Source organism: Gambusia affinis, linkage group LG12 (assembly GCF_019740435.1).
Source record: "Gambusia affinis linkage group LG12, SWU_Gaff_1.0, whole genome shotgun sequence".
Classification (NCBI taxonomy): domain Eukaryota; kingdom Metazoa; phylum Chordata; class Actinopteri; order Cyprinodontiformes; family Poeciliidae; genus Gambusia; species Gambusia affinis.
The window spans coordinates 11605332-11618098 of record NC_057879.1 but is presented as its reverse complement, the minus strand read 5'-3'; the positions used below and the strand labels follow the sequence as shown (position 1 = coordinate 11618098).

The 12767-nt window shown below is 38.9% G+C and overlaps 1 protein-coding gene across 1 annotated transcript in view; it reads left to right on the top strand.

The window, feature by feature from the left end:
• The window catches only part of LOC122840982 (potassium/sodium hyperpolarization-activated cyclic nucleotide-gated channel 2-like), a 38070-nt gene that overhangs the window by 5799 nt on the left and 19504 nt on the right, over window positions 1-12767 (top strand). The window contains exon 3 of the mRNA XM_044133833.1: window positions 2311-2472. Coding sequence (XP_043989768.1) covers window positions 2311-2472 — 162 coding nt within the window. The remainder of the gene's footprint in view (window positions 1-2310; window positions 2473-12767) is intronic.

The window sequence follows — 12767 nt, the reverse complement described above, 5'->3', positions numbered from 1 at the left end:
GATTTAAAAATTATAATTAGAAGAATTTCTGCTTCTAGAAATACACAAAATGCTCAAAAGAGTTTTCTACAAAAACTGTTTTGTCTTGCTAAGTTTAGTTCATTAGCAGTTGCATCACAGATTTTATCCACCTCATAGATAACTGAGTCACCAGCGTAAAGAGGAGGCCCAGGATCATGACACACACCTGGAAGATTATTAAAGTACAAACTTCAGACAGAGGAGGAGGCTTTAAACTATTCCTTGTGAGATTCCAGTTTAATCTCGATAAGTATTAATAAGTACAACACACTGTTAAGAATCGCTTTGGGAGGATTCAAGCAAATTGACTTCTCTCACATTTAGAGTTTTGAGATGAAGAAATTCAGATTTAGTGTTTTACCTGTAATATTTCCATTAGCAAACAAATATTTGTTAGTTTCCAGTAGAAAACATGAGGCAAATTCTGCTGAGTGGCGATGATAAAAATCAAACTTTATAAAATATAAATAGTTATGTGTTTCCCCTGCTAATTGCTCTTAAACATATTCTCCGGTACTGTCAGCAGGTCTGGTGAATGCAAACCAATTAAAATATCAATTTAATTTGTTTCAAGACAATTCAGTTTATTTTTTAAAGAAGCAAATGTCATTTCAATTTAGTCCCACTTACATTCTAATTGATCCTACTCATCAAGCAGTGCATAAAGCTCAGTCTACTTGCAGGTCGGTAGCTTATTCCTCTGTCTTTCAAATGAGATTTTCAAAAGGTATTCTTCCATGAAGGAGAGGTTTGACTGGGAGGTGACTGTATTTCCTCATGAATTCAGAATCTCAAGTTTAAATACTGCGAGAACACAAAGTATTAACTCCTAAAATTGTCAACACAGCTGATTTATTTTCTTTCTTGACCTTGCATTAAGGAAATTGTCTTCACCAGGAAGCTCCACAGGCAGATATTTCAACAGAAGACATGAAAAGTCATGAAATTTTAAGTTGTACTATGAGTTATGGGCAGAATGGTGTTCCTCCTTGGAGTACATCCTTCTTAGAAGTAGAGCCTCAGTCTGGGACACAAGCGGTCCGGTGGAGTCATGAGATCAGTCCACTCTTGGTCTGTGGCACCGTCGGCAAGCCGGCGTTGGCATTTTGCAGCAGTGAACGGAACAGTGGGGCTCGGCTGCTCACTTGACCTTTGGATAATTGGATTTCTGAAGATATGATGTGATAGCACGCACACTGATACACACATAGCGTTGCATGATGGGAACTGATACAAGGCATGCATGGAAAATGAGGGAAGATTAGATGTCGAGTCAGTTGCTGAAATGGTGCAGGAGACGGTCAGTTCATATTTGTGGTTTTTGAACTCATCTTTTCTGTGCTACATGGAGGATTTGGGCTATTGGGCTTGAAGCAGTTTTTAGTCTTTCAAGCATTTTAGAGCTGTCCGTGGCACTGAACGTCTTCAGCAAATAAGACAACACAGCTGCGTGCAGCACAGTGTCACCTCGTGCGTCCTGATGAAACACGACCACGCTCTCCATTTTTTCAGTTCCTGACTGATAGAAGCTGACAGAGAAAATCTCATAAAGGTTAAAGCTGCATTTAGAAAGATCAGTGCATGTGATTCATGTCCAGTTTTGTTCCCCTTCACTCCTATCACCAAGTATCACTTCTCTGTGCGGCACTGAGTAAGAAGTGACCCACTTCCTTCGGAGTTGACTCCGTCAGACAGTCACACATGTTTTCCTGCGAACGAGGGCCGTCAGCGTCACACGTTTACACCTCTCACAAAATTATTTTTGCATCCAGGCAAACTAAGCAGCGTCACGGCAGGGTTTCTTCGGGTCATTTGGGGATGATTAGATGATTGACCTAATGGGCTTCTCAGAGGCTGAGGGTGATTGATGCCTGAGACGACCCAGACTATCAGTTCTTCAGGATCACGATGGTCCCTGTCCATCACCCTGTGGATGAGTGCAAGTCTATGTGCTGACATATCTGTCTCTGCCGTTAGTTGGATCGTTGTGCTGGCAGGCTTGCGTGAGTGCAACATGGCTGTGACTGGAGCCTGTGAGTGATGGAGACTCTGACTGATGTAACGTATTTCTGTGTGAAAAGTGTCTTGCCCGCTCCCGCTGCGTTTAAGCTAGGACTGATGGTCCATCACTTCCTCTGATCATTAATCAAACCTGGCGTGATCCAGACTAGCTGAATGTGATGCCAGTTTGTAAAACTGGAGGCCCTCGGTTTTATTTACTCTGACTTTCTTTTCCTTATACTTCAAATATGCTTTCACTCCTATTCACGTTTTATGGTCACACTCCAGATCTTCCATATGACCTACGACCTGGCCAGCGCGGTGATGCGGATCATCAACCTGATCGGCATGATGCTGCTGTTGTGCCACTGGGACGGCTGCCTACAGTTCCTGGTCCCCATGCTGCAGGACTTCCCTTCAGACTGCTGGGTCTCCCTTAACAAGATGGAGGTATGTGTGAGAGAGAGAATCAGGTCTGTGCGAAAAGTGTCAAAGTTATTTTGCTAACAATAAGCGGAATAACTCATTTAAACTGTGCGAGGGGAAAACTGCACAAAACCAGGTTGTCTGATTCTTCTACATCTGCTGAAGGGTGAAAAAGCATTTTCTATTATGCAAAAGTGGTTACACCTCTTGAACTCTTTCAAGGTTTTATTGAAGTTTTTTTAATTTTATTTTGTGATGAACCAACATAAAGCAGTTTGTCATTGTGCAGTGAGGGAAATTAGATGGTTTTCAAAACCTTGTACACAAAATATTTAGAAGACGTGGCTTGTTTTTACTTTAGCATGAGAGAGCCACCCCCCAAATAAAACCTTAATAACAAAAACCAATCACCTTTAGAAGTTAATATATTATCAGATAATTTACATTCATGCAAATTGTTATTTCATTATTCTTATTAAACATTAGTGTACAAACAAAATAATTTTCTTCAGATGTTTAAAAAACTACGAAGGAGTGAGTGAGACATTAGGTACATATATAAGCCTACATGTCGTTCTGAACCTGCATAGATGAGAAGAAACTCACAATAAATTCATATTTAATTGAAGTACTTTGTTCTATTTGCACATCCTGGAGAAATATGGGTTCAAACGCATCAATAAAAGCCCAGAATTAATATGACATTGATGTCAATGATAGTAAAACTTTAAAGGTAGATCCTGGTCAATTTAAAAATCAGCTTTATGGACCTCCATGTCATAAAGACTGATATTCAGTTTCTTCAATTTGAGACAAAGAGCTCAGAACTGGTTGTACAACCAAAGATTACAGATTAAACTGTGTCTGCTTGAACCTGGAAGTCGGAGTACTCTGCATTTTTTAGTACAAATTTCTTATACAGAGAGCAATACGATGCATTCAGTAGGACTCCTGAAGTACGTACATTTAACCTGGTGTCACTGGCTGAAAATCCAGGATCTTAATGATTAAAAATGAATAGAATAATGAACACCATTATAAGAGACAGAAATCTCTGCCATATGCGCCTGCTTAGCATTACAATGCTTGGTAGCATACATCATTAGTCTGGCTGATGTTTGTTGCTCCTATGCTCCCACTTCTCTAATGGAGAAAATCCCTCATAACACCATGTTTTGCGGTGCCGTTAAGCCCCTGTGACAGAGAACAGTCGAAGTTTGCCAGTGAAGAAGCACAGAAAAGGAAGCTAGAGATTTAAGCGCACCTCTCAGCCCCCCCTGCTCCTCCACTTCAGCGCCGTGGGGCGATGACAGGAAAGATAAAAGGGGGGAACAGAGGGATGTGGGGAATATGGCCCAGCAGCTGGGCTCTTTGTTGCCATGTCTCTCTCTTGGAGATAAAAGCCGGTTGTTTATAAGCCTGTCTGTCATGGCTGCCTTTTACTGTGCAAGGGAAGACCACACCGAGCTGGACACAAGGCGGTCGTCCAAAATGTTTTGTAAACAGATTGAGTCCCGCTTCAAGACCACTCTGAGTCGGGCAAGGCTCCTCGTAAATTTCCGTGTTGAAGTTTTTCTGGCTGAGACTTCTGACTCTTTGTTTTATGGTCTACAGATGTAACTCCTGGAGGAGACGTAATCTGACTACAGATCCCGCAAAACTGTTTGTAATACTGATGTGTTGATATTATATTTTCACTGAAATTGATTTTGTATGATGTTTTCATTCATGGGTTGTTTGATTAGTCTGTTAATCTGCACAAAAACTGCACTGACAAAGGACTCAGAGGGTGGAAAAATGTCATGATTTGAAGTTTTTCTAAGATTATTTAGGAGAATTGAAATGTAGGGTCATTTTTGGTGAATAAGATTATAAATTGGGAGGTTACAACAAGAAGTTTCTCGGTGCAAATCCCAGCTGGTGCCTTTTGCACACTTCATCTCCTCACAACCACAAACCTTGACAGAATTGTCAAGTGGAAGTAAAAAAATACATATTTGTTTTTGTTTTTATCTTCAAAATATGTCTTAAACATGTGTCTCACATTAGAATTCAATCCTACACATAGTTAATGCTTTCAGGAACTGCCTCTGACTCTAATTAGAGCAATAGTGGAAGTTCAGTTAGACTGGATAGAGAGAACATCTATACATAAATGATCAATGCTTAAATTTCTCAAATGGAATTACATCTGGACTTTGACTGGTCCATTCTGATACAGTCTTTGACTTAAGGCCTCCAGTTGCAGTTTTGACTGCATGTTTAGGGTTGTGGTCCTTTATCATATCATATTTTTTGCATGGATATCAATAATAGGGGATTCTAAATGAAAATGCACCCCACACTGTAAATATTTTTCCTATATACAGCATTGGAAAAAATAAAGAGACCACTTAAAATGATCAATTTCTCTTATTTAACATTTTATTGGTACATATTTGAAGAAAATGAAGATTGTTCTTTTATTCTATGAACTACTGACAGCATGTCTGAAATTCCAAGCAAAACTTCAGCATCTATATGCAGAAAACGAGAAATGTTCAAAATAACAAAAAAGATGCAACGCTTTCAGACCTCATATAATGCAAAGAAAACAAGTTCATATGCATCTAGAAACAACAATTCTAATGTTTTAACTCAGGAAGAGTTCAGAGATACATTTTTGGTGGAATAACCACAAGGTTTTCAGTGGAGTTTCAATGGAGTGGTTTCTTATTTTTTTTCCAGACTTGTATTATTTGGACATTTTTCTTTGCACACAGTTTCTTTGAACATATGTTTTCACTTCTCACGTATGAAAAAATATATAGAATCTAACAATAAACAATTTGTAATATGAAAGAGAAAATGATCAGGTGAATAGCAGCTGTCACACCTTCGTCCCATTTTTATTTTACCTCAATTATATATCAAATCAAAGCATCCCCTATAATAATTTCTCCTGCTTGACTTGCACACCTGAGTCTATTTGCCATCGTTCCGGATATAACCTTGTGCTATGAGAGTTTAAAGAAGTGGATGCTGAAGTTAGCAGTGGACAGGTCATTGACTCCTTTAGCGCTCCCTTCGCTTCATAATCAGAGAGAGTCTCCAGAGAGCCATCGCTCTCAAACGAAAGAGACGCCGTGGCACAGTGCAGGCTGTATAGAGCCACCAGAGACCACCCTCCTATTGAGTGCCTGACAACTTGTGACATTAGCTATTGTGCTGGAGCCGGCCCTCCATCCAGCCCCGCTGCCCCCAGCAGCTCGGAAAGTGTCAAGCTCAGACGCAGGAGCCATGGAGGACTTTTAGAACAACCTGTCCTCAAGTGACGTCCACCAACCAATTAATGAAATTTGTCAAGCTTCTCCTGGCTCAGGCAGTAAAGGTTGTTTTCAACCTGCAGCCTAAAAGCAGTGCCATGAAAGAGTGGCTGCCTCAGCATGCAAAGATAACCTGAATAAATACAACATGCAAATTTCAAATTCTGATTTTATTTATTAAGGAACAAAGCTTTCCAAACCAGCTTGGTGCTATGTGAGAAAGTAATTGCCTCTAAACTTAACAATTTGTCGTCCAACTCTTGCAGTGACGTGCGGTCAGGGGAGGCAGGTGAGGCAGTGCCTCACCAGCCATCATGGAAAGAAAGAAAATATATAATCATAAAGTAATTTAAATTGTTATATTCATCCGGTGGTTTGTACTAAAAAATATTTATTTTTCATGTAGCTTCACCAATTTCGATTTTTATTTGTTCAAAATCGCTGAATTTTCTTATTTTCCCATTCAAATGCTTGGAAGCGATGCCGGTGAGGCAGCAGCGAGCTCTGCCTCACCTTGGATTGCGCAACCCCTGGCTCTGCGCTGGCTGCTAAGCGGAGAGAGCATGTTGCTGTACGGCGTCAATAAAATGGTTTAAACAAATTTAATATGTGAACTTATTTCCAATAATTTAGCTTATGTATATAATGTACAGTGCTTTTTGTCACCAACTGTGTTTGTGTAACGTGTTTCGTGTAATGAGCGATTATAAACGGCAGAGAACAGGTTCGAGGTGAGGCAGGCAGTTCTCTTGCCTCATGGCAGGGGGCGCTCAAGATCCCAGACGTTCGTCTTGTTCACTCCTCAACTGCCGAGTAAGTGACAGCGAGCTAGGCTAAACGATTCGGGAAGCAAGTCAAGTGCAGCGATAGATTATAATAGAGATAGTGATTTTTTTCCTCTCGCTTATCCCGACTTTCGACATTTATTTTGTTTTGTTTTTTAAGGAAATGTGTGTTTTGTGAGCTACAGTTTGTATGTGTAAGGATGCAGAAATGAAACATAACCTGTAAACTGCTGTCAATCTATGCATCTATTTGCAAATCTGATTCTGATGACGTCAGTGCCTCACCAGCTATGAACCTCACCGCACGTCACTGAACTCTTGGTATTGTGCAAAACTTCAAGCATAACTGGCAAGAAATATTTTTACACCAGGAACTTAGACACACTTCTTTATTATTTTAAAGAGGGGGCTATTATGTATTTTCAAGGCTCCTGGTGCCATTTTATACCACAGACAGGTAACTACAGCTGCCATCAGTTTTTTTTTTTTTTTTAAATGCGGTGTATATCAAAAACAACTTTAAAAAAATTTGACTTCACAGCAGAGTTGTGTAACATGTTGAAATTGGCCCCTGTCTCTTTAAGAACAGCATACCCTTTTTGATACTCCCCCTTCAGCACTTCATTACAGCATTGTCCATTGATACCATTTAAAACTACCAGGAGCGTTGTAGTTTGTTTCTTATTGTTGAATCATAAACAGTGATCTTGAGTGAGGAAAGTGCGACCTGCAGTATGTTAGATGTTGTTCTGCGTTCCTTTGTGAACTCCTGGATGATTCATCAATGCACTTTGGGATAAAATTGATTGGAAAGCCACTCTCTGAACGGTTCACCAATATTCCATGTTTTGTCCTTTTTTAGTTAATGGCTCTCACTGTAATTTGCTGCAGTACCAAAGTCTTAAAAATGTCTTTAAAATTGAAAACATGCCAGTAACTTTGTTCTTGAATTGGTACCTGTTTTTTATTTTTTTTTTTTGTCAGACATGCAATGTTTAAATTATTTCTTGGGGCGATATAGTTAATTCATGTTTTAGCAAGCTGAGACAATACATTCTCACATAAGATCAAAGTAGTTTGGATATATTTTACTAAAACGATAATTTAAGAATTAAATTTTGCATATACTCAGATTTTCTTCTTATGATATGAATATTTCTTTCATAGAGTAGAAACAAGAATATTAGGTTAATTGGTCTCCAAATTGGCTGTGGGATGAGTGCATTGTTGCTGGTCCTGTGTTTCTGTCACCCAACCTGTTCAGGGTTCAATGGCAACTGGAAATGTACAACTCACCTTCAAGCCCTGCAAAAATAAGTGAGTACAGACGACGAAAGGACGGATTTGAAACATTACAGGGTGACGGCAAAAACAGAAGAAATCTATAAACTTAACATGCTTTTCCACAACATATTGAAGATTTTACTAGCCTTAAATATCATTGCCATGCTAAAGTGAGGTAGTGGGTTTTGCTTCCCTACAGAGACAATACAGAAATAATTTTGACAGCAGCGCTAACTGACAGACACTGACAGGGCGTTGAGTTTCAGCTGTGTAATTACAACTCTATGTGCACCCATCCTCCGATGTATCTTCATCACAGAGACATCTCTTCCCCATTATTCCCTCTGCCATCAGCAGAAGGGGCTTCAACACAGGGTGGTCTCCAGATCAAGAAACAATCACTATGTATGTCGGTAAATCACTTTATTTACGTGCAGCTATTATTTTGGACCAGACAGCAGCACTACAATTCTGCTGTGCATTGCAGATCTGATTTAACACACTCACTGGTGTCGGTAACAACGTGCAGACAAGAGAAATGCAAGTTGGTGTTTGACCTAAACAAACAAATAAGAGGTAAGGGAGCCTATTTGCTTCCTGGCTGGAGGAACAAAGAACTCTGGGCTAGGATTTTAGTCGTTGAATCTTAGCTGTTTGCTTGTATAAAAAACAATAAACAAAGAACCCTGATTTCTTCACTCTGGGATTTAAAAAAAATGATAATATTAGTTATTTCTCTGAAGAAGATCTTCATGTCCAAAAGAAGCGTTGCCACGCCATTGTTAGCACAAGAATGAGCATAAATGCCAGCAGTCTGGGGCTTTTAATGATGCACTTCCTGGTAAGTGATTCAGTGATTGTACCGAGCATCACTTCAATTCATTTTAAAAACCAGAATTAGATGCAGAAATTAGAATTTATTGTGGCTTTATTTCTAATATTCTAAATACAAGTCACAAGATTTGGACTTTCAAACAGCGTATTCCTCAGCCATCAACCTTCATGCTGCTTAATTATTTTTCTTGTGCTATTTTGTGCATTCGTACAGATTTTTATGCTTCTAAAATATTTTCTTGTTTTAACACTTTTACATTCAATGTTTTATATTTACTGCAGAGCTTCTAATTTTGTGAAGCCACTTAAATCTCATCTTGCTCGAGTGTGCACTGCAAAGTGTTAAAAATGAATGTCAACAAAGTGTATGTCCGTAGCAAGGTAAGCCTCAGCCACGTTCTTTTGTAGAAATCAACAAGCTTCTTGAAGGATTATCGGTGGACATTTGACCGATTTTCTTATAAGAAATGATAAATGTCATTCAGTTAGTTTTGTCTCTTGTCACAAATGTGCCTTTGAAAAAATGTCCAGCCTGGTGGTGCCTGGTGGTGGCTGCATTATGCTGAGGTTCCTCTATGTGTCTACAAGCATTAAACAAAAAAGGTGGAAATTGGGATGAAGGATAACTAGACGGCCAAAACCTGGACACTGTTGGGTGTCAGGGACCTTACTGAACTTTACTGAACATTTCTAAACAATGTTTAAAACTGGAAACCTGCCAGTTTAAATGATCTCTACCATTTCTGCTAAGAAGAGTGGTTAAATATTTAGCCTGAATTATGCAGGGGCTACATCAGCTACAAGAAGCGTGTGGCCTAAGTTACAACTTGTCAAACATTAGTGGGAGTTTCTTTCTTTCTCAGTTTTATTCTGAAGTTTGTATGTAGTGTCTGTATTTGAACCTTTAAAAAAAGGAAAATACTGTGTCCTTTACTGCTCTTAAACCATTCCACCCTGGGACAGGAATGATTCAAGTAAATTATTAAAAGCCCCAAATTGACCTGACATTCATGATTCCTGTTTGCCAACTTCTCACTGGAACAGTAGGTCAAGTGGCTACTGACAGCTTTGCTGCCACTTTGTATGGAAGCTGCAGGGTCATATTTTGTTTTCAGTCTTTTTTTCTGAGGTTTGACAGTTTCTCAAAACTTTGAGCGTGGTGGTATTGCTGGAATTTTTTATATAACATTAAATTATCCTGTTTTTTTTTTTTAAAGAAACACATCAGGACCAGACAATTTAGTAAGTGTTATGTTTTAAAACATTGTGCATTACTGTGGCGGCAACCTGCTGTTTCCTTTTCAGATTACACAGTCTGTCCTCTCTTGATGTGTCTGTGTTTCCTATCAATCATAGGAAAATACCTGTTTCAGAATAATCTGCTGCAGAGGACGCACAAATAGTGAACTTTCACCACAAGGATGCTCTTCCTTCCAGATTCAGTATAAGAACATTTCTCCACCCACACTATAAAGATCCCACACACACTGAGACGGGCGAGTGAAAAAGAGTCTGGAGACAGCGCTGACTTTTCAATAAACTCAGATAAGCCTGAGTAAACTAAATTATTGGCTTATGGCCTCATGACTGGAAGAGAGGCTTTGTTACATGTGTAGGTATCTGTTCAGCTTATCAGCCTCTAAGCTCAGACATAATTACACATGATTTCAGCCGTTTTTTTGGCATAGAAAAGAATATGAAGCTTATAGTTTTATAGATTTATGCCAATTGTTGCATTGTGGGATTACAACAGTTTAGGATAAAGGAGATTTGTGGCAACGAGGTAAAAATAGTGGATGATGGATTTGGTAAAAGCAGTATCTATCCAAGTTTGATTTGAAGAGGAAACAGGGAGGGCAAGTGTATATTTTCTAATTTCAGTAACATAATTTCACACAAAAAGTTGTAGAACTATTCAAGTCGTCTTTATCGGAGCAGGTGCCAAGAAGTCCACATCTCAAAAAGATGCAGAAAAACTCCAGTTTAAAAAAAAAATTGTGAGAAAAATCAAAGTGTGTGGGTTTTTCATTCTTTTCCTTTCACATTTAAAAACACCGTTAAAACATTAATGTGTAAAGACTAAAGCTGCAAGCCGAAGTTGGACTCACCTGATGTCATTCTGAAACTACAGAGAACAACGATTAATTCAGTAAAGGTTTCTTAAGCAATAGATAAGAGAGCAAAAAGCAAACGTCATGTTAATTCCATCTTTAGGGGGGATCTCAAGGTTTAAACCCTTCACTGGAACAGACTGAGACCAAAGATGAAGAGATCATCAAGCTCAGAAGTCATCCTCAGAGATGCTGCAATGTTGTATCAATGACCTTGATAAAAGTAACTAACTCCTCTTTGAAGTTTTGCAGACCAGAACAAAGTTTTAGCACAACAAGCATCTTTTCCAGAGATGTCTATTGATTTTTGACTAGACAATGAGCGCTGTCTCCTGCATACATTACAGACGCTGACTTGTCACAAGCAGGTAATGCTTTGACAATTTTAAACAAACCCTGTATTCAATTTAAGAGATGAGTGAAACAAAATAGCATCAAAATGTTTCATTTCTTCACAATATTTAACGACAAAAGACATTTTTTGGAGAACAACATTGTCAGGATGTGAAACGTTCCCTGCTGAGAAGCCATAGAAAAGATGGCAGTGCCTTCTTTCCTAATAGAAATGTGAGAAGATGTAAATTTAAAAGCATCTAACTGAGGTTAGAGATTGTCGAGTCAGCAAATAGGCCAACCAACCATGATTTTTTAAAAATCTTTGTGGAAAAAAGCTTGAATACTTTTTTCTGCACTGAATAAAGCCATAAATAGACAATCTTTATTGGCCGACATCTTTGTGCATTGCTTGCTTTTCTACAAGTACTGAGATTAGATCAGGTTAATACTGTTTCTGTCGTGCAATTAATTGTGAAAACTATTGTCTGCAATAAAAATCCTCTGCAGACATTTACTGTTAAAAAACACAACATTTTTAATGATTTATGGATGTGTAAAATCAGACTGTCCTCTTTGAGCTTTAAAGTGTCTCTGTTGCTCCAGTTTCTTTCTGATTTATCTTATGTCCATGTCCACCAAGAGTCTACACTTAGAGTGAGAGCTGATGAGACCAGAAGCAAAGCTCGTCCAGGGTCCAAGTTAAATGTGCATATTAATTGAGTCATGCATATAAAATTTAAAGGAGTAGAGCAACACATTCCAGCAAGGCTAAAACTTGATGAAAATACTTTCAACAGACTGAAATCCACAAAACAATATTTTATTAGCAATAGATAAATTTTTAGGAGTTGAATCCTAATCCTTCTCCTCTATACTTCTATAATATTTGGCATATCGGGTCCAAAACAAACACTGATGTTACAAATGAAGTCTCAAAAATGAAAGCATTTTTGCGAGGCCGCATGCACCACAGTGATGTTGCAGCCCACACAAAGACACTCTTTAGAGCTCGGCGAGATGAATGCAAAGCCCCCTCTGTTATCTGGCAGGTTCAAACAGTCTCTGTGCCGCTAATGGAGATGTTGATTACCGGCAAAGCAAAGGATAGCTCCCAAACTGAGATCCCAAAGGAGAACTGTTGATACTTAGGTGGATATGGAGTCCCTCCTGCTCTCAATGCTGTGCTATTTCAGAATCAAAGTGCTCACCATTCATATATTATTCAACATGGTTCACTCCACTGTTTCTCTTACTGTTCTCAAACTCACCATTTACTCCCAGCCCACTTGGTGGAGCTGTATGTATTGTTGTTAGTGGCCCCTTTTCACTCGGTGGGCCTTTGGTGCTGCTTTGACTCAAACCTTTGTGTGGAACGTGATCCTCACTAAAAACTTGTGTGTTTTTGTTCAATCACTGATCTCTGGGAAAAGTCATAATTTTCAATTCATCTATTACTGGCTGATTGGGAAAAGTTACGGGGAAGATTAATGCCTGTCTGACACACATATTTGGCTTTTTATTTCAGGTTTTACTCCCTCAAAGTTCACTAAAATGTACAGTACAGGCCAAAAGTTTGGACACACTTTCTAACTGAATTTGATTAGAAGGTGTGTCCAAACGTTTGGTCTGTACTGTACATATTAATGATAAATCCCCCCTTTGTA